The sequence below is a fragment of the Rattus norvegicus genome, chromosome 10, assembly GCF_036323735.1.
Source record: "Rattus norvegicus strain BN/NHsdMcwi chromosome 10, GRCr8, whole genome shotgun sequence".
NCBI classification, from domain to species: Eukaryota; Metazoa; Chordata; class Mammalia; order Rodentia; family Muridae; genus Rattus; species Rattus norvegicus.
Window position 1 is genome coordinate 69,502,468 of NC_086028.1, and position 27,533 is coordinate 69,530,000.

Here is a 27,533-nt window from a genome sequence, read left to right on the forward strand (position 1 = left end):
GCCCTTGTGAAGCCTCAGGCCATAAGCCCAAGATGCCAAAGGGCCTCAGTTGCAAACTCAGCCGTCTGGCTTTCAGCGCTCACCCCAAGCTTGGGAAGTGGATTTGAAGCTACATGGCCAAGGGTCGTAGGCTCTGCCAATCAAAGCCCAAGGTCCAAACCAAGGCAGAGGCCACAGCTCCAGATAAGGGCCAGGCTTCGGCTCCAGCTCAGACTGCCAAAGGTGCCCAGGCCCCTGTGAAGGCCCCATAGAAAAGCCTCCTGCCAATGTGAAGACAGATGGACCACTGTGACACACCTGCCTGCACACTATCTGTAGGTGACCAGTGTCCTATGCTGTTTTTACAAATGAACTTGAGGCAAGAAAAAAACAAACACCAAAAGTAAATAAATAAACTAAAATAAAAAACAAGACAAAAGATGGTTTGAAGAGGCTCTTTTTTTATTTTTATATATTTTTATCTTATTTGAGGCAAGAACTCATGTACTTCAAGTAGTCTAGTCTGGCCTTGAAGTCCTCCTCTTCCTGTCTCTACTTTCCAAGGCCTGAAATTACAGGCCTCTACTGACACTATCAACCTGATGGAATACTGTCGTCTTAAAGCCATTGTTTTGGGTTTTTTTCTCTTGGTTCTGGTATACTGAAAAGAATTTTGCTATGCAGTCCAGGCTGGTTTCACCTTCCCTCCTCCTATCCATTCTCTCCCCATGCCCAGTATATAATCTTTTTTAAAAAAATTTTTATTTTTGGTTTTTCAAGACAGGGTATCTCTGTGTGGCCTTGGCTGTCCTGGCACTCTGTAGAGCAGGCTGGCCTCGAACTCGGAGATCTGCCAGTCTCTGTCTCTACCTGAGTGCTAGGATTCTAATATATATTCTTATAACTCAAAGAGAATCACTTTTTTACATTTTAACATGTCTAAAACGGAATGGTGTGTGTGTGCGTATGTTTGTAGGTGCACACACCTATGCACGCCCTTACGAAGGCCACTATTGGGGATATTCATTTATCACTCTCTGCTTTGTTTTTTGAGACAGGGTCTCTCACTGAACCTAGAGATTGTGGTTCAGCTCCTCCTAGCTTCTCCACGCCCTCCCCAGCACAGGGCTACAGGCAAATGCTACCATGCTCAGGTTTTACAGACATTGGGAATTCAAACTCAGGTCTCAGCTTGCACAGCACTTTACCCACTGAGCCATCTCTGCCATGTCTGGAATGTGTCTTAGAATCAAGTGTCTTAGAGTGGGTAAGTCCTGATAATCCCAATGAGCAAATTATTTAGACTGTGGCTGAATTTCATCTGTAAAATGGAGATATTTACTTACTCACTTCCCAGCGCTGTAGTGATGATTTAGGGGTGATAAAAGTAGGGTACTCTAAGCAGTACCTGGCACACCTAACCAGTATTACTCCTAATATAGCCCACAAAACACTCTGTTGCCTTGTCATCTATACCAAGACCACTCTAATAAGTTAAGCAGTGAGGTCAAAAGGAACACCCTGCCAGCTAGGAATCCTGTAATCAAAGTCTTTCAGTTTACTCCGGAAAGTGGTAAGCACTGAGCTGTGCAGCTCTGTGGAAGTCATGTCTGTCTCACCATCCGTTCCTGACCTCCCCGGTAAAGTCTACAGGGAAGACTACCTGTAGGAAGAGAGTTCATGCAGGGTGGTCCTAAGCTACTGAGTTACTATATCCACAAAACAGACCAGGAGAGACACTCTCCTCAGGGAGTTACCTGCAAGCACAGGAAGAAAGGAGGAGGCCCACATTCAGCACATTTAATGTAAGGTTCCATGAGGTAGGAGGAGCAGCCTCTGCAAGGTGGCTTATCAGATGGATCATCTGGAACATACAGAAAACAAACATCAGCTTAGAACTCTACAAATGGCTGAAGACTGACTATGTTACAGACGTAAGGAAGCAAAATGAGTTTATTGCACACATACAAACAAGAGCCACCCTGTCCATTACACGGCGGCGTGTTCCTTCCTCCAGAGAACCTACTGCTTCAAACACTAAGCAGAGAAGGCCCCTGCAGAGAAACTCATAAACACAAGTTTTAAAGTTTTACAGAGCCCACCTGATCACAAGGAAAAGTAAACCAGGCACATTCCCCACACAGTGCACACATACAAAGCAAACCAGACAAAAGGTCAACAGTTGTTCTACCCAGGCAGCAGCACACAGGCGCAGTCACTGCTCTGGTCTTTCATGTTCTCTGCAAGTTTGAATTTTTTTCTTAACAAGTTGGAGGAATTCCAGTTTAGGATTTAAGCTTTGTGTCTAGGTTTGAGATACCAAGGAAACGGCAAACTGCTGCATGCAGGCTCTTGTTCTGAACTAGGAAGGCAATCGGCACATATAAATTCTCCAAAGCCCTAAGTCGGAAGATACCTTTGTTCCAGGTTGCCCTAAATCCTGCCTCTCTGAAGTGAGAGCAACCTATTGTTCTCTGGCTTGCCCCTGGGATGTGGGACAAAGGCCTAGGGAGGGAGATGAGGGGACTTACTTTGTTCAGCTATCACATTCTATAACAGCATTTTCCTTCTTTGCTCTAACAGCCACTTGCTTTACAATGAAGTCATGGAGAAAACTGACAGGGTAAAGAATGTCCTGCCTGGGGGTTGGGGATTTAGCTCAGTGGTAGAGCGCTTGCCTAGCAAGCACAAGGTCCTGGGTTCGGTCCCCAGCTCCTAAAAATAGAAAAGAAAAAAAAAAAAAAAAAAAAAAGAATGTCCTGCCTGAAGCTTATTCCTTTTGCTGTTTTTAAGACAGGACCTTACGTAACCCAGGCTAGTCACCATCTACGACCTTCAACTCCTCATCTATCTACTTCTACCTCCAAAGTGAAGGGATTACTTCTCTTCTACCACTTCTGATTAAAAAAAAAATAAAATATTAAGTGCTAGATGTCAGTTTTTTAAAAATTACGTCTATTTGTATGTCTGTGACACATGCATTTGAGTGCAGGTGCCAATGGAGGCCAGAAGAGGGTGTCAGATCCCCTGAGCTGGAGTTACAGGCCACCTGACTGCTTGCCCCCTATAAAAACAGAACACCTTAAGTGGCAAACCATCTCTCCAGGCCCAGATGCCAGTCTTTACCAAATCACCATCCCCTGAACTCTTGCTTTATTTTTATTTTTAAGAGACAGGCTTTAAGTTGTCAAAACTGGCCCTGAACTTCTAGGCTCGAGTGGATCCATATCATCACAATAGATCTTTCCTAGGAGCAGCAGCAGCAGCAGCAGGTGGAATTCCAGAAGACAACTTGCAGGAGTCAGCTTTCTTCTTCCAGCATGTGGGTTATAGAAATTGAACTCAGGTCCTCAGATTTGAGCCATCTTGCTGACCCTTTGCTATCCTTTTTAACTTTCACTTCATCAGTGAACTAACCTGATGGTTCTGAATTACCCCTTAGGAAGACATTTTGAAACTCCAAGAAGGCAGATTTTTGCTGCTATGGGTAGGATGCGGTATGAACGCTTTGCAGATAGGAACTGGGATTGTCGATGTTAAATACTCAAGATATTCCTTTCTACACAGCAAAACAAACAAAAAGCCCTGACTTAAGCCCTTATCGACTTTCAATTATTTCATTAAATATTCAGCTAGATAGAAAAACAAAGCTCACAATTACATTCCCTAGGACCTATTTCTATATTATGTGCTAAAAATGTTTGTTTTTGATAGTGTTAGTGATCTGACCTTGTACACGCTAGTCAAGCAGGTTTCTAACAGTACTCACTGAGCCATAGTCCTAGCCCCAATGGAAATATTTTTGACTATAGGGCATGGTGGTGAATGTCTTTAATCCCTGCATTCAGAAGACAAGCAGGTAGATTTTTATGAGGTCCACACCAGCCAGAGCTACTTAGTAAGACTCTGTCTTAATGAGATTTTAATAGTTTTAATATATTTGAATATTCTAATATGACTGTCCACAAGAGGAGGTGGATTCTGTTTTGTTCAGAACTTGACCAGGGGTTACTGAGACTTGTAACATTTCTCAGTCACTAGCAGACTGATTCATCCTGTTTTTATGGTAAGAAGCCGTGATTCACCCTATGGGTCTAAGCAGTTGACTGCTTAAGTTATCATGTCTCCTATAGTTTTAATGTCCTGCCCCCCACACTACCACCCCCACTCTTTTATGACAAGATTTAATTCTCTAACTCAGTCTATCCTGCCTCAGCCTCCTGTGTGTTGGGATTACAAGTATGTGCCATCAATCTAGCAGGAATAATGTCTTAAAAACATATTGATACACTTGCTATTTTAAAATAAATTATATTGTTTCATTATAAATTACCCTATTATATTATGGAATTATTTTTATTTTTGAAATAATGTACCTACCTATTCCACTGTCAATTAATCAGAGTCTTAAAAAATATAGAAAGAATATAACTGGGTCTAAAAGGTTGAGAATTAATCTAACAAGTTCCTAATCTAACAAGTGGCTATGTATGCATTTATGACATTTACAGTCTGTTACTTTATCAGTATCTGTGATACACACACACACACACACACACACACACAAAACATTTCACAAAACATTTCTCCATGTATTTTCCTAAATCTAGAATTACTGAGTGCATAGAGGGCTGATCAAGGGTTTATTTATTTTGATTACATTTATTTAACCACTTTGTGTATACGTGTGGGCATGAATGTTCTATAGACTACTCATGGTGTATAACTTCCAGCCACTGCAGGGGATCTGACACCTCTGCCTGGTCTCCATACCCACACTCATATGTACATATCAATACACACATAGTTAAAAACAAACAAACAAACAAACAAGTAAATAAAAAAATACAGAGGACATAAGATCTTTGGGGATGGAGAAATAGCTCAGCAGTTAACAGTAGTGGCTATTCTTCCAGAGGATCAGAGTCCAATTCCCAACATCCATACGGCAGCTCACACCATCTGTTACTCCTTCTTTTGGTCTCTAAAGGCATCGGGCATGCATGTGCAGAAGGCTTAATGAGAAGTTGAAACACTCATACACATAAAATAATAAAAAATTTTAAAGGGTTGGGGATTTAGCTCAGTGGTAGAGTGCTTACCTAGGAAGCACAAGGCCCTGGGTTCGGTCCCCAGCTCCAAAAAAAAGAACCAAAAAAAAAAAAAAAATTTAAAAAATGAAGTAAAATAAATCTTAAAAGCAAAACCATTATAAACAGGGTTAGAAGTATGGCTCAGTGCTTACGAATGTTTACTGCTTTTACAGGAGACCTGGGTTCAGTTCCCAGTACCCACAAATTTATAACTCCAGTTTCAGGTGATCCCAAATCCTATTATGGCCTTCACAGGTGCCTGTAAACACGTAGTACAAATAAACTCACAGAGACAAACACACGGACGCAAAAACAGTATAAACAAAGTTGAAAAACCATGTAAACTGGAAGAAAGAATTTGCAAACTCATGAGAGAAAAAAGTTGAAATTCTTCTTTACACTTTTAATCTTGGTTTGTTTGTTTGTTTGTTTTGTTTTGTTTTGTTTTTTTATGTGTATGAGTGTTCTGGCTGCATCAATGTCTATACACCGTGTACATGCAGTGCTTGTGGAGACCCAGAGGTGTCAGATCCCCTGGAGCTGGAGTTACAAAGAATTGTGAACCCTCATGTAGGTAGTGATGATTGAACTCAGGCCCTCTGGAAGAGGAGCCAGTGATCTTAACCACTGAGCCTCTCTCTAGCAACTGACATTCTTATTATATAAAGATATTCCTGAGGCCCCAAGTTTGAGTCACGCCATCAAAGGAAAACATAAAACGGGAAGAACCACATTGTTGTTGTGGACCACACTTGTAAATCCTGGGAGGCTGAGGAAGGATTTTTGGAACTTCAAGACCTGCTTAAGTTACATATTAAGTTCCTTGTTAGCCAGGGCTATACAATAAGACCCTGTCTCAAAAAAAAAAAAAAAAAAAAAAAAGCCAAACAGAACAAAAAGCAAGCCAGGAACAGTGAGTGGTGCGTTCCTAGAGTCCCAAGTATTGGGAAGATGAGGCTGAGACACTCACTGAAGAATCAGAACTTGGAACCAGCCTCAGCAACAAAGTGAGAATTCACCTCAAGAACAAAATGCCAAAGCAGTTAGGAAGGGAAGGAGAGAGATAAAGATCGTCTTAAGCATGGGGAAAACTATTTACATTTGCTCATAAGGAGAAATAAAAACTCAAAGCTTGACAATGAAGCTTTGCCGAAAGACTGTGGTAACAGGACAGGTACGAATGCAAAATAGGGCAGCTCGTTTGGAGGGGCTTTAGAAACAGATAAACAGACGGACAAATTGTCATCATTATTATTTGTGGGTTTTTTGTTTGCTGTTTTAGGCAGGATCTCATTAAGTAGTCCAGGGTTGTCTGGACTCATTATGTGGATCAGGCTGGCCTTGAACTCACAAAGATCTCTCTGCCTTTGCCTCCAGAGTGCTGGGATTAAAGGAATGTGCCATCGTGATAGGTTCTAACAATTGTTTTAAAGGATGGGATAGCGGGGAGAGGTAGTACCAGCCTTTAATCCCAGAGGCAGACACATTACCAAACAGAAGCTTGCCTGATCTACAAAGAGTTCCAGGATAGTCAACTCAGTTACACAGAGAAACCCTTTCTTGAAGGAAATGATGTGAGAGTTTTCCAATTTACACTTGCAACATTAGTAAAATGAAAATGTAGAACTGGATGTGTCTAAGGTTCTGCTGAACCTACAAAGGGAAAATGCAGAGTGCCTTTGAGAAAATGACAGGAAACAAGACCTAAAAGCACACTTCTGGTTCTTACTAACAAATACCTACTTTGTGACTGTACATGCCTGTATGTGCACTGCTCACTTTTATGATTTCTATTTCTATGAAATCCAATGATGATACAAGTCTGGAATCCCAGCACTTACTTGATGAACAAGTAGTTCAAGGCCATCCTTCGCTACAAAGCCAGTTCCAGGCCAGCCAATCTACACGAGAACTTGGGCTTAAAATAACATGTTTATTTATAGATCAATCATATGGGGCTAGTCCACTCAGCCTGGCTTTATTCTAAAGTGATGAAGCTGTGTTGCATATGTGATAATTATGTGATATTCATAATTCCTTCAGGCATTATCATTCAATTTCAAAGGCGTTGCTTCCCTGATCAACTTCTATTTTAGTTCGCTCGCTATTCATTATCACTAGAGACTTGTCCCACTGTACTTACTGCTAAAGGAACCCAAACGGTCCATCCTCTAGCTGACAGACTGCTGTGTGATCTTCCTTGATACAGAGCTTTGAGACTTCAGAAGTTGCCAAAGATTAACAATCCCACGGTCCCCTATGAACAAAGAGAAGACCCACACAGATCAGAAAACCATTCAAGGTTCATTTCACTCACAGAATTTAAAGTAATCCTCCTTACAAAATCTGGAACTTGCTGGTGTAGTGGTATGAACATTTAATCCTAACACCCAGGAAGCAGAAAAAAAATAGGTCTCTGAGTTCAAGACCAGCCTGGTCTACATGGAGAGTTCTGAACCAGCCAGGGCTACAGAGTGAGACCCTGTCTCAAAAAATTAATTTGAATTTTATTACTGGAAACTAAGGACTCCTACCGAACATATATTGATCAGTAATTTACTCATTCAAACAGAAGGTAGAAATAGGAGGAATTCAACGTCATCCCTGGCTATCTACTGCTTGAAACCCCAAACCTAAAACAAGCATGGCAGGCACACCTTTGATCCTAGCACTAAGGCACAAGCAGCCTAATCTACAGAGTGAGCTCCAGGAAGGCAGCGCTGGCTACACAGAGAAACCCTATCTTGGAGAAAAAAACAAACAGACCACATACACCAAAACAAAGCACTTAGCAACTTGGACAAATAAATGTTAGTCTTCTAAAAGGCTAATGCACCTTCATTTCTCCTGAAAGTTTTTTCACTTTGACATTTTTAGCTTGGGGACTGATACACAAAGTATATGTAATGCTTAGATAATAAGGTGGAGGGCCGATTTTTTTGGCTACTTTGGGTAGGGGTGAGTTTTTCCTCTATATAGTTCCAAGAAAACTGGGTCTTTGAAGAAGAATGTTGTGGACTCTGTAGCTCAACTATAGGGGGTTTAAGCATGAAGGATGCTTTGTATTCAAACTCCAGCATCCAATAAGCTTACACCTAGTACTCCAGAGGTACAAGCAAGAGGATCAGGAGTTCAAGGAAATTCTTGGCTACATTAAGTTCAAGGTTGGCCCAAGATACATGAGGCTGCCTAAAGAAATAAATTAATTAATTAAAAAAAATCAATTCAACAAAGGCATATTATATACCCAGGAATAAAATAACAGCCAACATCCATATGCCAGGTACTGAATGGAAGTATGTAGACTATATCTTGGAATCCTAACAATCTCCTGGCGCAGGCTAAACAGAAGCGCTAAAGATTGGGGTATTTGCATAATGTTTTTACAGCCTGCTGAACAGCAGGGCCCTATCAATAGACCCTTACACTGTCAAAGACACTACAATACGTTCTGACAAAAACACTTCACGTCGCAAAGCACAATGTTGCAGAAAGTAAAATCTTCCTTCCTCTCCTTCCTTAAAAGACCACGCAGTGACACTAACATCCTTGACAGACGGGCTTCCTTTAAATTAATTACCAGAAAGAGCAGGGAAGGGGGCGAGGGTCAGAACCCCATGAGGAAAACAGGGGAGTGAGTCGGGGGCTTGGCAATTGTGCAGACAGCATCCTTATAGCTGCACGGTCTTGGGCAAGTCATTGAACCGGGGCCTCGGCTCCAAAACGGTGCTAAACACTGGCTCGCGGAGACCCACGTGGGGGCTCGGCGGGTCAGGTGGGCCGGGGCCGCGCTCCACCGCCCAGCCCGAATACCAAGGTGCGGCAGCGCCAGCCGCGGGGGGGAGGGGCTCGGGACTCGCGGGCCGCATCAACCTCCCCCGCCGCGTGGCCCGCAGAGCCAGCCCGCACCTCGTGACCCCGAGTGCCTTCGCTCCCGCCGCTCGGCCCCGCGCCTCACCTCGCCACGTCCCGCACCTCGGCACCGAAGAGCCCGCCGCTGCGTGCGCTGTGCAGACTCTCTGCGTGCGCGCCACGGCCTACGTGCGCGGCCCCGAATCACGTGCGCGGTCCCGTACCACTCAGTCACGAGCACGCCGAGTCTGTCCCGCCTCCTCCAGTCCCGCGGCGGGCGGGTCCCGGTGGCGTCGCCCCGGGATGAGGAGCATGGTACCTGGCTACTTGTCGGTGGGCCCTGAACTCTGACCTGCTGTCACTTTCCCCGTCACCACTGGCGTCCCGGTGGCACGCGCTAAGGCGGCCTCGGCTGGTTCAGTCTGGATTTTTTCTTAACAGTCCCATTCCAGTTCTGTTGAAAGCAAGGAAACTGAGGCTGCCTAGGCACTGGTTGGAGAATGGCGAGCCCGAGCCGCGCTGTGCCACTCATGGATTACCTAGACTGAATGAATTGAGGGGTGAAGAGGGTCCTTTTTACTCTGATGCTTCTGGGACGTCGAAATTGCCTTCTCTGGAAAGACCCATCCCCTCTCTGGGCTTCAGAGGCCCACATGGAAGCGCAATGATGATGTGGTGGTCCACTCTGATGTCACTCTTGAGGGCTAGGTATGTCCCAACATCTCTTTCTACTACTAGTATAGATTCTTATAAGAGCTTCCATTTGTGGAGTCCGTCCTTACTGCATGCCAGGCATTGTACAAAGAGGGTTACACATAAGGGCTCGCCTAGATCAACTTTCTGAGGGAGTCGCTGTTACTGCCCTCACGGTCCAGCTGAGGAAATTTAGGCATTGAAATATATAACTTAGGATCACAGTGCTACCAAGCGTTGGGGAAGAGAGTCCAACCATGGCGGATCTTAACTATTATGTGTAATATCTTTTTAAAAATCTGTTTCGTAGATGTGTCCAATTTCTGTTGGAATTCATTTATATGCTATCTGCCTATGTGACCTCTTGATACGTTTTTTGGCATGCAGGTAATATAAATTCATTGTTAAAATAAAAAAAATTGCAGCTGGGTGTACTTAGTGACACATCTGTGATCTCAACACTTGGGAGAGTGCAGAACAGTTGCCTTGAGTTTGAGATCAATCTGGGCTACAGAGTGAGAAGTCTGTCTTTTTAAAAAAAAAAAAAAAAGAGTAGAAAAGAAAAAAACATTAATAATTCACATATGAAAGTCACCCCCCGCCACGTTAAGTAAACACTTAATGTAAATGTTCACATTTACTGAATCTCCAAATCCATTCATTTGACTCAGGTGCTGAGAGTTTGGTAGTGAGCAAAACATATTCTCTTGCATATGAGGTTCGTGTATTATATGTAAGCGATCAAAGATAAGCATGTTGCATATCAGTATGTGAATAATAAATATTAAAAGATGCCCCCATCGGTCCCCAGCTCCGAAAAAAAAAAGAAAAAAAAAAAAAAGAACCAAAAAAAAAGATGCCCCCATAACGTGGTTTTATGGGAAATGAATCAGGATCCGGAGACAACTGCGATAGATTTTCTTTTAAGTCAGGATAGGGAAGAATGTCCTCTTAGCAGATGTAACACACAAGCGGAAATCCAATTATCACATGAGAAACAGAAGCTTAGTGTATTTCTAGAGAGAACCAGAGATGAGAAACAGCGGGTACAATGGCCTGGTGAACGGGTTTGATTGGCATGGAGAAGAAGCAAGGAGGTCAGAGTGGTTGGAGCAGATCTGATTAAAGAGATTTGGGGGTTGGGGATGTAGCTCAGTGGTAGAGCGCTTGCCTAGGAAGCGCAAGGCCCTGGGTTCAGTCCCCAGCTCCGGAAAAAAAGAACCAAAGGGAAAAAAAAAAAAAAAGAAAAGAGATTTGATGGAAAACATCCAGGACCCAGATCACATATCCCTTGGTAAACTTTGACTGGATTTTGGGTTTCACTGAGATATGATAGAATTCCATGAAGGGTAGAAATCAATATATTTAAGAAAAGCGTAGTAACTGATGCTTGTAATCCCAGCACACAGGGAACTAGCTTGGGCAACACAGAAAATTCCAGTCCGGGCTGGGGATTTAGCTCAGTGGTAGAGCGCTTACCTAGGAAGCGCAAGGCCCTGGGTTCGGTCCCCAGCTCCGAAAAAAAGAACCAAAAAAAAAAAAAAAAAGAAAAGAAAATTCCAGTCCAGTCTAGTGCATAAGACCCTGACTCAAAAAAATGGATAAATTAAAATGTCCAAGGGGGATGAAATAGTATGATGACATAGGTGTGATAGCGACACAAATAATGAATCCCATTATGCTAACTTAAAAATCAATGCAAGAAGAACTAAAATCTTCAGAGTATGGCGGGACGGCTCCGTCTGTGAAGTGTTTGAGTTTGAACTTTGGTACCCTAGTCAAGGTGGTGCATGCCTCTGGCCTCAGCACTGGGAAGGAGACGGGAGGATCCTGGGGCATGGTGACTGTCTCAAAGAATAGAATGAAGAGGCTGGGGCGATGCCTCAGTCAATGGAGCACATGTGGGCCCAAGATGAGCTCACCAGCACCACTGTTCCATTCACTAACAATCCCAGTGCTGGGGAGCCGTAAGACAGGCACATCCCTGGAGCTCACGGGCTGACAGCCCAGCCAAGGTGATGAGATTCAGAAGAAACTCTGCCTCAAAGAACAAGGTGGAGAGCAGTTGAGGAATACACCCAACATCAACCTCTGGCCTCCATATGTAGAGGCACATATGGTCAAATATATATACATATTTGTGCACGCACATGTGTGAGCGTGCATACACACAGACACACACACACACACACACACACACACACACACACTTTCCAGTGAAAGGTAGGATGACACAGAAGTCTGTGCTTTTCTCCATTTCTCCCCTAAGCAATACAGTGTTAGTGGCAGGACCATCAGAAGAGAAGGGGATAGTCCAGAGAAGACAGACTTAGAAGCCAAGTTTGGTGTGGGATCTGTGTTTTACGCGCTGACTGGAAATTACAATAGGATTCTGCCGCTCGGTGGAGAGCTCAGGGCTCAAATTGCGTGCTGGGCGAGCATAATTGTTTCTTTGTGTTTTCCCCAGCCTGAGAACAGACGGCCCTTTCTCTCTGTAACCTCAGCACCCAGAAAGGTAGGACTAGCAGATCCTGGTGAAATGAATAAAGACAAAGGTCTGGCCACGTAGAGTGGAACACATCTCAAATCCTGGCGCTCAGGAGTCACTGGCGAGAAGATTGCTGCAAGTTGAGGCCAGTTGGGTTTGTGTCACAGCCTCCAGGCCAGTCAAGGTTACATAGAGTTCCTGTCTCAAAAAACAGAAATGGACAGGGAAATGGGGTTGGGGATTTAGCTCAGTGGTAGAGTGTTTGCCTAGCAAGCGCAAGGCCCTGGGTTCGGTCCCCAGCTCCAAAAAAAAGAAAAGAAAAAAGAAAAAAAAGAAAAGAAAAAACAGAAATGGAACAAGGCAAAAGGCATAGATAAAGTTACCGGGGGTGGGGGGTAGTATGTTCGAGCTGGAAAAAGAAGTTCTAGGGGCTGGAGACGTGGATCAGTGGTTAAGAGCACTGGCTGTTCTTACAGAGGACCAAATAGTAGCCCACAGCAATCTGGAACTCCAGTTTTGAGGGATCCAATGCCTTCTGACCTCCATGGGCACCAGGCATGCAAGTGATACACATACGCACAGGAAAAGCACTTGTACACATAAAATAAATTTAAAAAAATTTTTTTTGTTTTTTATGGAGGTCTTTCTGCGAAACAGTCCTGGCTGTCTGTATAGACCAGGCTGGCCTTGAGCTCACAGAGATCTGTCTGTCCCTGCCTCCCAAGCACTGGAATTAAAGGTGTGCGCCACCACTGCCTGGCTAAAAATTCAAAATAAAATAAGACAAAATAAAATTAAAATTAAAAAGACATGTACTATGGAGCTAGAGCAATGGATCAGTGGCTAAGAACACCAACTGCTCTTCCAGAGGGCCCGGGTTTAATTCCTAGCACTCACGTGGCAGCCCATAAGAGTCTGTAACTCCAAGGTCTGATACCCTCACACAGACATATATGCAGGCAAGACACCAATGCACATAAAATAAAAATAAGTAAGTTATTAAAAAAAAAAGACATGTACCTAAATACTTTTATTGGATGAACAGGACTTACAAGAAGAATGACCATAATTCCTGAGTTAGCCAGGCAGTTCCTGGTTTATTTCTGTCGTTGTTACCTGAGTATTAATATTGCCTTGATTCACTAAACTGTGTCTCCCATTGTGCAGTAAATCTATACATCATTCCTTGTAGAAGGAAGGCCCTTCAAGATCCATCTTGGTTTTGCTTTTTTCTTTGGGTGGGGGAGTTTTGTTTTGTTGCTTTGGATCAAATACAAGGCAAGAACTCTGTTCCTGAACTACACATAACCCGTGGCTGACCTCTCTGTCCATCTCCTCGAAGTCCATTCCCCAGCCGCATGGAAAGACCATATGCACCCTTACCTCCTGGCTTCTTTGCCAAGCGAGGGCTTTCCTTCACCCTGTGCATAACTTCTCCAGAACCCTTCTGACCCTTCAAAACTCTGAGTGCCCAGCATACCCTACAGTTAACTTCAGAACAAAGATGTGCCTTGGCTCCCCACTCATCATCTCTAAGACACAAAGTAATTGTATACTTACTGACCACCTTTTGTTTGGTTTGGTTTGGGTTGGGTTTTTGTTTTTTTTTTTTTTTGTTTTTTTTTTTTTATTCTTTTTTTCGGAGCTGGGGACCGAACCCAGAGCCTTGCGCTTGCTAGGCAAGTGCTCTACCACTGAGCTAAATCCCCAACCCCTGGGTTGGGTTTTTTAAGGCAGGGTTTCTCTGTGTAACAGTCCTGACTGTCTTAGAACTCATTTCATAAACCAGGCTAGCCTTGAACTCACAGAGATCTGCCTGCCTCTACCTCCAGAGTGCTGGGATTAAATGTGTGTACTACCATGCCCAGATTTGTTTTTTTAATTTCTATTTCATGTGCATTAGTGTTTTGTCTGCATGCGTGTCTGTGTGAGGTGCTAAAGCTCTTGGAACTTGAGATACAGTTGGGAGCTGCCATTGGGTGCTGGAAATTGAACCCAGGTCCTCTGGAAGAGCAGCCAGTGCTCTTAACTGCTGAGCCCTTTTCCTAACTCCTGACCACCATTTTTAAGCTTTGAGTGAAGAGTCAACTTTTGAACGAGGAGTCTAAAAAAGAAAATTGTTTCCTGATGTCAGGCTCTGTAATTTGACTGCAATGGTTGGGAACAAAATATTCTTCTCATCCAAAATAATTCCTTCTCATCCATAGAGTCAGAAGTGCATGTCCTGAGCCTCCTTTCAGTGAACATAGTACACTGTTATGGCTCCATAGTTTTCCTTTCTAGTGAGACAGAGTTTTGTTATATGGTCGGAAGTCACTGTGTAGCTTTGGCTAGCCTTGAAAGATCCCCGCTTGACATCAGTGCAGCCATTTCTTAAGAATGAAGATCTTGGGGTTGGGGATTTAGCTCAGCGGTAGAGCGCTTGCCTAGCAAGCACAAGGCCCTGGGTTCGATCCCCAGCTCCGAAAAAAAGAAAAAAAATGAAAATCTTTTAAGCTGGCCCCTGCTTAGCCCCTAGATGTTAGACAATAGACCAGAAAGTACAGAAAGCACATTCCCACCCACTCTCCGGGAAGCTGACCAACCACTATAGATTGTACTACAGGAAGGAGAACATTTGTCAAGTCAGATGTCCTTGGTACTGAAATGGCTGCGTTGATATGGTTGCGGCCTTGTCCCAGGAACTCCAGGACTAGAAACATCTGCCTAGTCAGATATCCTTGGCACCGGAATAGCTGAGCTAATGAGGCTGTGTGACCTTGTGGTGACTATATAGACTGTATGTTCCTGCTGTTCGGGGCTCTCCACATCCCTCCTGCATGAGGACCGTGACGAGCCCCAGTGCACTGGTATCCCTAGTAAACCTCTTGTTTTTACATCAAGATGTGAGTCCCGAGTGTTCGTGGGGTGGTGGGTGTCCTCAGGATTGGAGTGAGAGTCTCCTCAATCTGAGGGTCTTTCAGCCTCAGTTGAGTGGGCTTCTGTCCCAGCCTGAGCTCCTAGCCATGAGCCCTCCTATTTACATCTCTTATTTTCTATACCCTAAATGTCGAGGGCACCATAAGCTTGCTTTCATGCAAGTTTCTATATGTCCCACCTGGCTGAGATGGCTGTGGGCATGCAAATATATTTTTTTTTTTTGGTTCTTTTTTTTTTTTCGGAGCTGGGGACCGAACCCAGGGCCTTGCGCTTCCTAGGTAAGTGCTCTATCACTGAGCTAAATCCCCAGCCCCTATATTTTTTTTTAAATGCAAGTCTCAGGGCTGGAGAGATGATTTAGCAGTTAAAAGTGTTGGTTGCACTTCCAGTGGACCCGGGTTCAATTCCCAGAAGCCACGGCAGCTCACAACTATTTGTAACTCTAGTCCTCATACAGACATATGTGCAGGTCAAACACCAGTAAAATAAAAATGAATATATTAAAAAAAAAATCAAGTCTCCAAGTCCAGCTGTGCCTTCCCCACTTCTTTTCACTGGGATTTACCCCATCAGGAAAAATAAGCGGAGGATTCAGGTCCTGCATCAGACCACTGAGCTCATCGCCCAGGCTTTCTGTGGTAGCATCCGTGGAGGGAAGAGCAGCCTGGCTCGCTAACAACGCAAGCCTCAAGAAGGACCATGCTGGCTGCTTCTACACTGGGGCATCTTTCCCAGAAGCCCTGACTTGAGCCTGCTGGCCTGCCACTGCCTTGCACACTCAGAGCGTTGCTGACCTCCTCTCTCCCCCTTGCTATGGTCCTCTCTGTAGCAACCTCAGTGGGAAGAGTTAGAGAACTGGAGCAAGTGTCCATGCTGTCATCCAGAGACGGTCCCTTCCATCCTCGAATCCTGTGACTGGGACAGCAGTGAGGTGCACTGTTTTCAACGAGGTGCCTCTCCTAACTAGCCAGACGCTGCCACGTTAGGCCTCTAAGTCAAAAGAACACAAATTGAGAAATAAGAAGAGTTAGGGAATGAAACCTTTTCTTCACAGAATGTTCCTACACATTTTATATGACTTGGTCTGCCCCTACCACAACCAGCTGTCAGAGAAGGGTTGAAGCACCCTTTAATATCTTCGTCCCTACATGACAGCCGGCCTGGTAGCTTTATACATCAGGAAGATGAGCTCTAAAGAGAGCTCAGGAAGATGAGAAGGGTGAAGAAGGGGCAGATGCTGATAAAGGTTCCTGCTGTGTCCCACTTCACAACTTTACTTGCCTAAATCATTACGGTAACACAGCCAGAAGTAAGAGAGGGTCTGTAATCAGACACAGCAGCGTGCACTTGTGTTCTCGACACTTGGGACACAGAGCAGGAGGATTGTGTGGCATAGTGGCACATGTTGTTGTAAAACTATAAAAAAAATTTTTAAAAAGTAAGGTTGTCTTTTATCTCCCTATGTCTGGCACCTCAGTGCCCCATATCTTGGTGGAAATACATACCAACTCCACAGCGGCCCAGTGTCTCCTGCCGCTGCACTTTCCTACACTCAAACGGTCGCATAAAAGAACACACAACACAATAACTTTTGACCCAATTGGAAGATATAATTGCTCACCTAAACATACAAAGCCCAGTACCATCCATCCCTTAAGAACATTAATAACAAGCTGTAAATACACAGAGCGGAATCTTAACGTCACCTGCCATGGCTTCTCGCCCTCTCCCTTCTGTCTTTTCTTCCTTTCCGTTCCAGTCTCCTCCTCTTCCTTCAAACTTCTCTCCTGCCCATCCTTCCTTCTCCTCCAATGACAGGCCTCCTTCTATCCTGTACCTGCCCCTCACCTGTATTTTACAAATTCAATGGGGAGAAGGTTCTGGTGAAGTCACCTGAGTCCTGAGTGACTAGGCAGCTGTCCTTGGGGCAATGGAATTAGCATCAAAATACAGATAACTCCAGGGCAAACCACAACAGGCACATACCTGTAGTTTTAGTACTTGGGATGAAGGGACATCCTGAGTTCAATTCCCAGCAACCACGTGGTGGCTCACAACCATCTGTAGTAGCATCTGATGCCTTCTTCTAGCTTGGGGGTGTACATGCAGATAGAGCACTGGTATACATAAAATAAACAAATAAATCTTTAAAAAGCAGCAACAGCAAAGTACAGGATAGCTACTTCGTGACTCAACCAGGCTATCCATGCATAGAATTGAAAGAGTTGGGGCAAGTGGAAGTGTTGTAGGACCTGAAATTCAGAATAACTAAATATGCCTACTCAGCAGCTTGGCTGCATACCTTTCAGCCTGATACACAGGGCCTCCACCTGCTGACTGTCAAAACAGGCTCCCAAAACATTTGTCATCGTTTGATGACAATCTGTACTCTTAGCAAGCAGTGAATGTATGCACAGTGGATGTTTGAAATGTCTATAAGGAAGTTGGCCTGGTTGATATCATTAAATTTTTTTTATTTTGTTTTTTAAGGTGTCCTGGAACTAGCTTTGTAGACCAGGCTAGCCTGGACCTCACAGAGATCTGTCTGCCTCTGCCTCTGCCTCCCAATTTCTGGGATTAAAGGAGTGTGCCACCATGCCCGGTTTTTTAATATAATTTTGAGAGGATGGACTTTGATACTTTCCTGAATTTGAATCCTGTCTCTCTGCCCATTACCACTGCTAAGAATTTGTCCAAGTTCAGAAGAGCTGGTGAGATAAACCCATGGTAAAAGTACTTGCGGTGCAAGGCTGATTTCTGAATTTGATCTCCAAACCCCCTGGCGGAAGAAGAGAATCAGCTCCTGAAAGTTGTCTTGTGACCTCCGCATGTACTACGACACATGCTGCCCACACCACCACAACTTTAAAGTGAAAATCCAAAATAAGCCAGACCAGCAAGATGGTTCCACAGATAAAGTACTTGCTGCTTTTGGAACTCACTGAGTGGAAGGAAAACCAGTTCCTGCGAGCTGTCCTCTGATGTCCACACACATTACATGGCATGCGTACACATTCCTGCACATGCACACATGTACACGATAATAAGTGAATGTAAAACTTTTAAATTAAAAGTGTTAATAAATAATATATCCAGGTTAAAGCTGGGCACAGTGGCTGACCATGGTAATCCTAGCTTCTAGGACCTGAAGTAGGAGGATTGCTTCTAGTTCTAAGTGAGCCTAGGCAATGGGGTGAGAACCTGTCTCAAAAAAGAAACAGCCAGAAGAAGAATCTCAGCTATTACCTTCCTGTATATATTACGTGATAATACCTAATTCAAACAGTCTTGGGGTGAGGATGAAACTCAGTTCAGTCCTTGCCTAGTCTACACAAAGCTCTTAATTCTATCCCAGCACTGTGTAAGACCAGGAGTCTGGGGCTGGAGAGAGAACAAGGTGCTTAAGAACACTGCCTATTCTTCCAGAGTACCTGGGATTGGTTCCTAGCATCTACCATCTGTCCAGTTCCAGGAGGGTCCTACTTCCCTCTTCTGGCCAATATGGGCACTGCAGTCACATGTGCGCACACATTCCTACACATAATTTAAAATATTAAAAATTAAGTTGTTATAGGTTCCGTTGTGTGTAGCACGAAGCACTAGGATATTTATGTTATTTGAACCAGTGGCTCCAATTTTCTAGAGACCAATAGGTTTTGAGAGCAAGGGGCAAATAAACAGAGTTTGTCACTGCTCAACACGAGAGTCGAGAGTCTGTTACCTCACAGGTCATGGGACAAATAGAGTTGCACTAGGATGAGTACAACGGGCTCAAGTGCAGATGGACTCGGGGTCTGTCCCATTTCATGGAGGTGAGTAGTAAGTGGACCTGCGTATCAGGAGTAATTAGCTGAAGACTGTTCTTTGAGCTCAGCGAGTACTTTACTACTGTAATCAAATGGAAGGAATTCAGAAAAAGGTTAACCCGATGCATATTTAATGATATGTGTAATTGCTATGGTGCTGCATGATAATTAGGCCTTAAATGTTAACTGCTTATGTAAATGACTGTAATTGGGTATTTTCACACAGCCAACACATTTTTTCACTGTGTCTCTGCTCATTTTATTAATTTTCTAGAATCTATAATCATGTCAAGGACATTTTTCTCTGCAACTCTACTATTTAATCTTGTACTCACAAACACACTCTTCAAAATGACATAGTAAAGTACCAAAATAGCTTTTGTTTAAGGCTCTCTGTATATACTGTGGTTGTTAGTGGTGGGGGTGGTGGTAGGGTGTGTGTGTGTGTGTGTGTGTGTGTGTGTGTATTTTCATTTTAGTCCTAGGAAACCCCTTCAAGGGGGTGGTATTACCTCCATGCAGTGATGCAGAGACCAATGCATTGAGAACGTAAGCCAGCAGCTCAGTGCAGAGTCAAGCTTCTCGGCCACATGCTGACCACTGCTTTGTAAAAATTAGTTTAGGAGGTAGAATGGCTCTGAGAAATCCAGAAGATATTTAGAAGGTATCCATAGAGAAACTTTGGGGGCTGGTGTTCTCTGTGTAGCCCTGGCTGTCCCAGCACATGGAAGGCAGAGGTAGACATGTCTCTGTGAGTTGAGGCTAACCTGGTCTATATATAATGAGTTCCAGAACATCCAGGGCTGCATAGAGTGTCCCTGTCTCATATTGCCTCCCACCAAAGGAGGAAATAATTATTAGCTTGGCATGGGTGGGGCATGCCTTTTATCTCAGCACTAAGAGGTAGAGGCAGGTGGATCTTTGTGAGTTCAAGGCCAGCCTGGTCTACAAAATGAGCTCCAGGACAGCTGGGACTACATAGAGAGACTCTGTCTCAAAAAAAAGAAAAAAAAAAAAAGAAAGAAGAGGGGTGGGGTGGGATGGCACACACCACTAATCCCAGCGAAAACAGCTATAACAAACATGAATAATAAGGAAACCTGGTGAGCTTTAGGGCTTCCCCCCCCCCCCACTTTAGACTTTTTCATATGGTCCAGGCTGGCCTCAAACTTTCAAGGGCTGGGATGACAAGTGTCTGCCACAACACCTGACTCACTTATGTTAGAGGTAACTGTTGAACTAGTGCATGGAAGACGGTTGCCGAGTGGTCTTCTGCTGGAAAGCAGTGCTGTCAGATTTGCACTGTGGCGGCTCACTGTGTTTGTGGTGTCTAGAACTTTGTAGAAAAGATGGCCGGTGAAGGTATCGGACAACAGATGCAGGGGCTCACATCAACCTGCCTGTTTCTCTGACCTTACCTCAGAGCAGGCGAAGCCCTTTATTCTTATATGATGTGCATTAATGTTAGTGATTAGTATCTACAGATATAACAGCTTAAGATCAACCCACCAGGAAGAAGCAACCTATTGGAGTGAAAGGATTTCCCACAAGGATAGATAAAACGGGATGCAATCCTCTGTGGAGAGGGAGAGCGCTCTTGGGGGACAGAGGCAGTAGTGTAGCAGCGGAGGCTTCCAGAGAGACTTCTCCAACCATGCCATCGTTCTGGCACAGTACAGAGTGTTTTGCCGAAGTCCATCTTCCCCGTGCTCAGACAGTCTGGGCAGAGGTCCTTTATCTCGTACCCTGGTGTGGTTGGTGCTGTTGTTTTGAGATAGAATCCCATCATGCTGTTCCCTGGTGGCCTGGAACTCTGGATCCAAGCGGTCATGCCTGTGCCTACCAAATAGCTTGAGTTATAGCAGCGTGCACTCCTTTGCTTTTTAAGCAGACGTATCCATGAGTTAGAGCAGCGTGTACTCCTTTGCTTTTTAAGCGGACATATTCCCGAGGTGTAGATATTGCTGCACCTTGCATTTACTCCAACACAGTGGTGTCTTCATGGAAATCTAGAATGGTGGAATCTAGCAGAATACGGGACTTAGCTGGTTTTGTTTCACAGTAAGACCATACTGATCCTAGAAGTTGATGACTTGGTTTTGTTTTGTCTTGTTTTCCCTCATGTTCAGACATAAAGAATTGAACAGGGCTAGCCAGATTGCTTGCTGGGGAAAGGTGCTTACAGTCAAACCCGATGACCTGAATCTGATTCCTGGGACCCACATGGTGGAAGGAGAATACTGAATCCCCCAGTTTGCTCTCTGACTTCCACATGTGTGCCATGGCACACACATGGGCATCTGAATACACATGTGATTAAATAAAAAGATGTAATTTTACAAAAAGAATTAAATAGGACCAAATGTGGTGGTACACAGCTACACTTAGGAGGTAGCACTTAGGAGGTGAGAAGTTCAAGGCCAGGCTTAGCTACATAATGAGTTTGAGAATAGCCTGGGCTACATCGGACCCTCTCTCAAAAGAAATGACATAAACACACACACACACACACACACACACACACACACACACACACACACACACACATACACACCCTCAGAAAAACCAAAACAAAGAGAATAGGGTTGGAGGGATTGGGGATTTAACTCAGTGGTAGAGCGCTTGCCTAGGAAGCGCAAGGCCCTGGGTTCGGTCCCCAGCTCCGAAAAAAAGAACCAAAAAAAAAAAAAAAAAAAAAACAAAAAAACAAAAAACAGTTTAGTGAACATTTCCGAATACCTAGCTAGACGAGAGTTTTAAATGTCCCCTCGGGGGTTGGGGATTTAGCTCAGTGGTAGAGCGCTTGCCTAGGAAGCGCAAGGCCCTGGGTTCGGTCCCCAGCTCCGAAAAAAAAAAAAAAAGAACCAAAAAAAAATGTCCCCAAGGTGAGGTTAAGGTGATGAAAATGATGATTACCCTGTTGCCTCCTATATATTATATGCATGTATTGAGACATCACAGTCACCTCCCACACGCAAACGAGTGGAGTTGTTATGTTAACTGAAAGGCAGAGGCACGTGTCTCTCTGAGTTCCAGGCCAGCCTGGTCTACACAGAGACTTCCAGGACAGCCAGGGCTACATAGAGAGACCCTGTCTCAAAGTAAATAAACAGCAGGCTGGAGAGATGGCTCAATGGTTAAGAGCGCTGACTGTTCTTCCAGAGGTTCAGAGGTCCCGAGTTCAATTTCCAGCAAACTACATGGTGGCTCACAACCTTCTATAATTAGATCTGGTGCACTGTATACATAATAAATCTTTTTTTAAAAAAAATGGTTGAATTAGGGGAAAGCTGGAGGAAGCCGAGGAAGAGAGCAGCCCTGTAGGAAGACCAGCTGTCTAAATTAACCTGGATCCCCGAGATCTCTCAGACACTGGATCACCAGCCAGGCAGCATACACCAGCTGAGATGAGGCCCCCAACACATACACAGCAGAGGACTCCTGGGTCTGGGTTCAGTCAGAGAAGATGCACCTAACCCTCAAGAGACTGGAGGCTCCAGGAAGTTTAGAGGGCTGGTGGGATGGGGGGTGGGGACATCCTCGTGGAGATGGGGCAAGGGTGGGGAGGAGGTATGGGATGTGGAACAGCTGGAGAGTAGACCAGGAGGGAATAAAATCTGGAGTGTAAAAATAATTTTTTTAAAAGTAAATAAATAGATAAAATAATAAATAAATAGAATAAAAGCACATGACTTTAATCTCAGCACTTGGGAGACAGAGGCAAGTGGATAAGACCCTATCTCAAAAATAAATAGAAAACAAATTGGGAGGTTTCTGAGATGCTTCATTTTATAGAACTTTTTAGGCTAAGCATTAAGAACATTTTAAATCCAGCCATAGAAGGCAAAGTGAAAACGAGATCTTGAAACCAGGTGGGACTATTAGAACCTCGAATCCTGGCAGTTATTTTTAATTTTTTTGAGAGAGTCTCATGTAGCCCATACTGGTTTCTAATGGTTATGTAGCTGAGGATGAGCCTACACTTCTACTCTGGAAGGAGGCAAGAGAGTCAGGACTTCTAGACCATCCTTGGCTATAGTTATTTGGAGGCTAGCATGGGCTAATTAAGACTTTGTCTCAAAAGGCAAAAACAAAATAAGTAAAATGCACATTAGACAGTGACACAGGAGGGAGAGAGTGGTCAGTGCTTACTGCACAGAGGACCTCTTCTGGTCTCCAGGGCTCCTGTGTATGCATGGTACACACAAGCTTACACAGGCAAACACATATATACATAAGAAAATTTTGATCTTTTAAAAATTATATTTAAAGGGCTGGAGAGATGGCTCAGCAGTTAAGAGCACTGACTGCTCTTTCAGAGGTCGTGAGTTCAAATCCCAGCAACCACATGGTGGCTCACAACCATCTGTAATGGGATCTGATACCTCTTCTGGTGTGTCTGAAGACAGCTACAGTGTACTCACATTCATAAAATAAATAATTCTAAAAAATTATATTTAAACATTTTATTTGTGCAGGGTAAGAAGCCTGCCAAGTGCTTGTGGAGTGGAGGGAATTACTTACAATAGAAGTTGGTTCTTTCTAAGTTCTGTAAGTCCCAGAGAAGGAGGAGACTTGGGTTCTTGGGGTTGGTGGCAGGTATCTTTAAACCCTGAGCAGCTCACAGGCAAAGTATGTATGTATGTAGAGGAGGAGGAGGAAGAGGCCCAGGCATGGTGACACTTTTTATCCCAGCACTCAGAAGGTAAGACCAGCCTAGTGAACACAGTGACTCTTTTTGTTTGTTTGTTCATAGTGTTTTGTTTTAGAGACAGGGACTTACAATGTGGTTCTGAAACTCACAGAGATCTACCTGCCTCTGTCTCCTGAGTGCTGGGATTAAAGGGGTGCACACCATGCCTGGCCTGGAGGGTCTTTTTCAATTCAGCAAAACTTAATCTATAAATCCTAAAAAACCCATGAGTCCCCTCTGACACAGCCCTAGACAGACATGCCCTAGCCTACTCATCCTACGAGAGACTACTGATATTTCCATATGTCTGGCTCGGGGATCCTCTATTTTGTATCTTCTCAGCAGGGAGTTTGACTCTTCCAGAGGTTAAAAAGGACCCTGTACCCCTCACTGTTTATTTTCATTTCCAGCATATTAGGGAGGAGGAGTGACTTGAGTAAGATCCTTGGAAAGTCTTCAGGGCACTGTGTAATCCTGCAGAGAGCAGGACTCTAAACCTCGGAATCTATCCTGTCTCATTCTACTTTAAGTCGTTTAGAAAATGAGACTTAAAGTAGAGCAATCATTGGCTGTTAGGAAGCATTTTCCCACAGGACAGTAATATAGACCCCACTTCTGTTGCGACTTCCCTGTGTTGCATTGATTCATGACCACTCTGTGCTTTTCAGGATGCAGTTACTACTTTAGCCACTAGGTGGCACAAATTCACAGGAGTCCATTTGAACGTCCCTAACAGGTCCCAAAAAGCATTTGTTGCTGAGTGGCACCAATGAAGGAACAGTATGGGGAGATCAGGTTTATTTGGCCTAAAATTCCAGTGTACAAGTGAAGCTGCATTTTTTTAAAATTCAGGTCAAAATTTTGGATAAGAAAAAGAAAAAATGTTGGAAATCCCAGCACTTGGGAAACGGAAGCAGGAAGATTGTCATAAATTCAAGCCCGGCCTAGACTACTTAGTCTACTTAGTTCGGGGCTAACCTGAGCTAGTGTGTAACAGAAAGAGATTCTGTTACAAACGAACATGTTGTCTCTCTCTTTTTTTTTTTTTTCTTTTTTTCGGAGCTGGGGACCGAACCCAGGGCCTACCACTGAGCTAAATCCCCAACCCCGAACATATTGTCTTTTTTTTTTTTTTTTTTTTGGTTCTTTTTTTTTCGGAGCTGGGGACCGAACCCAGGGTCTTGCGCTTCCTAGGCAAGCGCTCTACCACTGAGTTAAACCCCCAACCCCCCCGAACATATTGTCTTAAAAAATACATAGGAAGCGGGCTTAGAGAGACAATCGTTCAGTAGTTAAGAGCACTTGCTGCTTTTTCAAAGGACCAGAGTTCAGATTTTGACAATCCCCCATTCCTGGCACGCATAAACACAACATGCACGCGCGGGTGCAACCCCCCCCCACACCTAAATAAAAAATGGTACAAATAAATCTTTTTTTAAAAATGCGGGGGTTGGGGATTTAGCTCAGTGGTAGAGCGCTTGCCTAGCAAGCGCAAGGCCCTGGGTTCGGTCCCCAGCTCCGAAAAATAGAAAAAAAAATGCGTACCAGAAGGAGAGATAAGTACAAGAGATATAAAAATCTGAGAAAGAAGACTATAAAATTAGTTTATTAATCCTTGCCTTTAATCCCAGCACTTGGGAGGCTGAGGCAAGAATACCAATTATGACTTCTAGGTCAGGCTGAGCTGCATATATGAATTCAGCTAGTCTAGGTTAGGGAGACGATTGTAAAGACAGACAGACAGACAGACAGACAGACAGACAGACAGACCAACCAACAGGCAAACAGACAAAGGCAAAAACAAAACCAGAGCTGGGATTGAAGCTTAGTTGGCAGAATGACCATGAAGCTTTGCTTCAGTCTTTAGCATGATGTAGCTGGGTGGGCACTCAGCACTCAGAGGCAAGAAGCAGGGGAGTTCAAGGTCATTCTCAACTGTATAAGACTCAAAACTACCAACAAGATCCTGGTGGAGGGGCCACTCAGTCTGCAAAGCACATAGCAAGCATGAGAAGTTGAGTTTGATACCCAGTACTCATGTAAAGAAAATGGTGCCATCTCAGTGCTGGGGAGGCAGAGACAGCAGGGCCCCTGGGACTCTCCTGTCAGCCAGCCTGGCCCATTAGTAAGCTCCAGGCTGGTGAGAAGTCCATGTCTCCGAAGAGGTGGATAGTACTCCTAAGGATGATATCCAAGATTGTCCTTCCATCTCCACACACAGGCGCACACATGCACGTGTGCACACACGTTAAAAATGACAACACATGAATATGAATTGAGAGATGAATTTGTTGGGTGTGGTGGCACATGCATGTAATCCCAGAGCTTGAGAGACAGAGGCAGGTGGATCTCTGTGAACTCAAGACCATCCTGGTCTACATGATGATAGTTCCAGGCTAGCCATAGCTACATAGAGAGACCCTTTCTCAAAGCTTCAAAGTAGTAGCAATAGCAGTATTAATAGTAGTAGTAATAGCAGTAGTAGTAATAGTAGTAGTAGCAGTTGTAGTAGTAGCGATAGTAGTAGTAGCAGTAGAAGTAGCGGTAGTAATAGTAGCAATAGTAGTAGTAGCTGTTGTAGTACTAGTAACAGCAGTAGTAATAGTAATAGTAGTAGTAGCAGTTGTAGTAGTAGCAGTAATGGTAATAGTAGTAGCAGCAGTAGTAGTAATAGTAGTAGCAATAGTAATAGTAGTAGTAGTAGCAGCAGCCGCAGTAGTAGCAGTAGTAGTAATAGTACTAGCAGTTGTAGCAGTAGTAATAGTAGTAATAGTGTTGTAGTGGCAGTGGTAGTCATAGTAATATAATGAACAGAAGGAGATGAATTCAAGCTTCACCAACAATCACAGGGTGGGCCCTTTTTGATTTGCCTTTTCTAAAAACCCAATAGCACCTTGGGGCTGGAGAGGGCTCAGTCCTTAAGGGGTACTACTTTTGCAGAGGACTTGAATTTGGTTCTTAGCATCCATGTTGGGCAGTTCTGTAACTCCAACTCCAATTCCAGGAGCATCGGATGCCTCTGTCCTCTGTGGGCACATACACAATTTAAAAAATAAGTCGTAAATTAAAAAGAATTGGGGTTGGGGATTTAGCTCAGCGGTAGAACGCTTGCCTAGCAAGCGCAAGGCCCTGGGTTTGATCCCCAGCTCTGAAAAAAAGAAAAGGAAAAAAAAGTAAAAAAGAATCCAGTAGCAACCTTTATGTAAAAATGAAGATTACCTTAGTCTTTCATACAAAAGGAGTCAGTCATGGTGTCACAGTTTTATAATCTCAGCTACTCAGGAAGATCACAAGTTCAAAGCCAGCAGCCTAGGAAAGTTAGGCTGTGTCTCAAAGTAAAAACAGAAAAGGACTTGAGATGTGGAGCACTTGGATGGTACATGCAAGCCCCTGGGAGCCTTCTCTTTCACTAGGGGAAAAAAAAAAGCTGAACTCTGCCACCCTTAACTGTCCATTCCGATGGGACATCAACAATGCATAGTTTGAGAGCTTACAACAAACATGATGTTCTGTTATACAAAGCAATATGTAAAGTGACACAAATTCTTAGGGGCACTACAGATTTTCAAGGACAAGAACCAGGAACTACACTTGATAGAGAAATAGTCCTCGAGATGGTTTGAAGCCTGTTGTATGAACTTGGGAATGGAATTCTGAGAGTGGGAGGGAGGGGGAACATAGACTCTTAACCTGTCCTAGGCAAATATGTCAATAAGTAAAGGGTTTATGGCCCCATGTCCTAAGGAACTGTTGGAAAATGGCTGAATCTAATCGCTGGGGAAACACTTGAGGTCAGAATCTGTTGGGTAGCATTTAAAAAGCATCCAGAATGGGAAGTGGGGGTAGAGAGTGGTTAGGGCTGCTGCTGCCCCTAAGCCCACCCCTGCACAACTTTGGAGTGCAGGAAAGGAGGAATGTTAATGCTTGCTCAGCAAGCCCAGATCTTCAGAAGGCGATGTCAGTTTATTTAAGACAAAATTTCTATCTAGCACAGGCTAGTCTTATACTCA

The 27,533-nt window shown here is 44.0% G+C and overlaps 2 protein-coding genes across 11 annotated transcripts in view; one reads left to right on the top strand and one right to left on the bottom strand.

Moving 5' to 3' along the window:
- The window catches only part of Tada2a (transcriptional adaptor 2A), a 47,647-nt gene extending 38,502 nt beyond the window's left edge, over positions 1 to 9,145 (bottom strand). For 2 of the 8 annotated variants that reach the window (XM_006247041.4, XM_063269381.1), the window contains exons 1-3: positions 9,031 to 9,145; positions 7,216 to 7,329; positions 1,737 to 1,843 (exon numbers count right to left, since the gene is read on the bottom strand). In XM_006247041.4, coding sequence (XP_006247103.1) covers positions 1,737 to 1,843; positions 7,216 to 7,240 — 132 coding nt within the window. In that variant the 5' untranslated portion in view covers positions 7,241 to 7,329; positions 9,031 to 9,145. Of the gene's footprint in view, positions 1 to 1,736; positions 1,844 to 7,215; positions 7,330 to 8,981 lie in introns of all 8 variants that reach the window. The other 6 variants (XM_039086363.1, XM_006247042.4, XM_063269382.1 and 3 more) reach the window with 5 other exon arrangements.
- Positions 9,146 to 9,159: 14 nt separating this feature from the next.
- Positions 9,160 to 27,533, top strand: part of Acaca (acetyl-CoA carboxylase alpha) — a 262,262-nt gene continuing 243,888 nt past the window's right edge. For 2 of the 3 annotated variants that reach the window (XM_039086752.2, XM_039086753.2), the window contains exon 1: positions 9,160 to 9,632. In XM_039086752.2, the coding sequence (XP_038942680.1) occupies positions 9,589 to 9,632 (44 nt within the window). In that variant the 5' untranslated portion in view covers positions 9,160 to 9,588. The remainder of the gene's footprint in view (positions 9,633 to 27,533) is intronic. The other variant, XM_039086758.2, reaches the window with a different exon arrangement.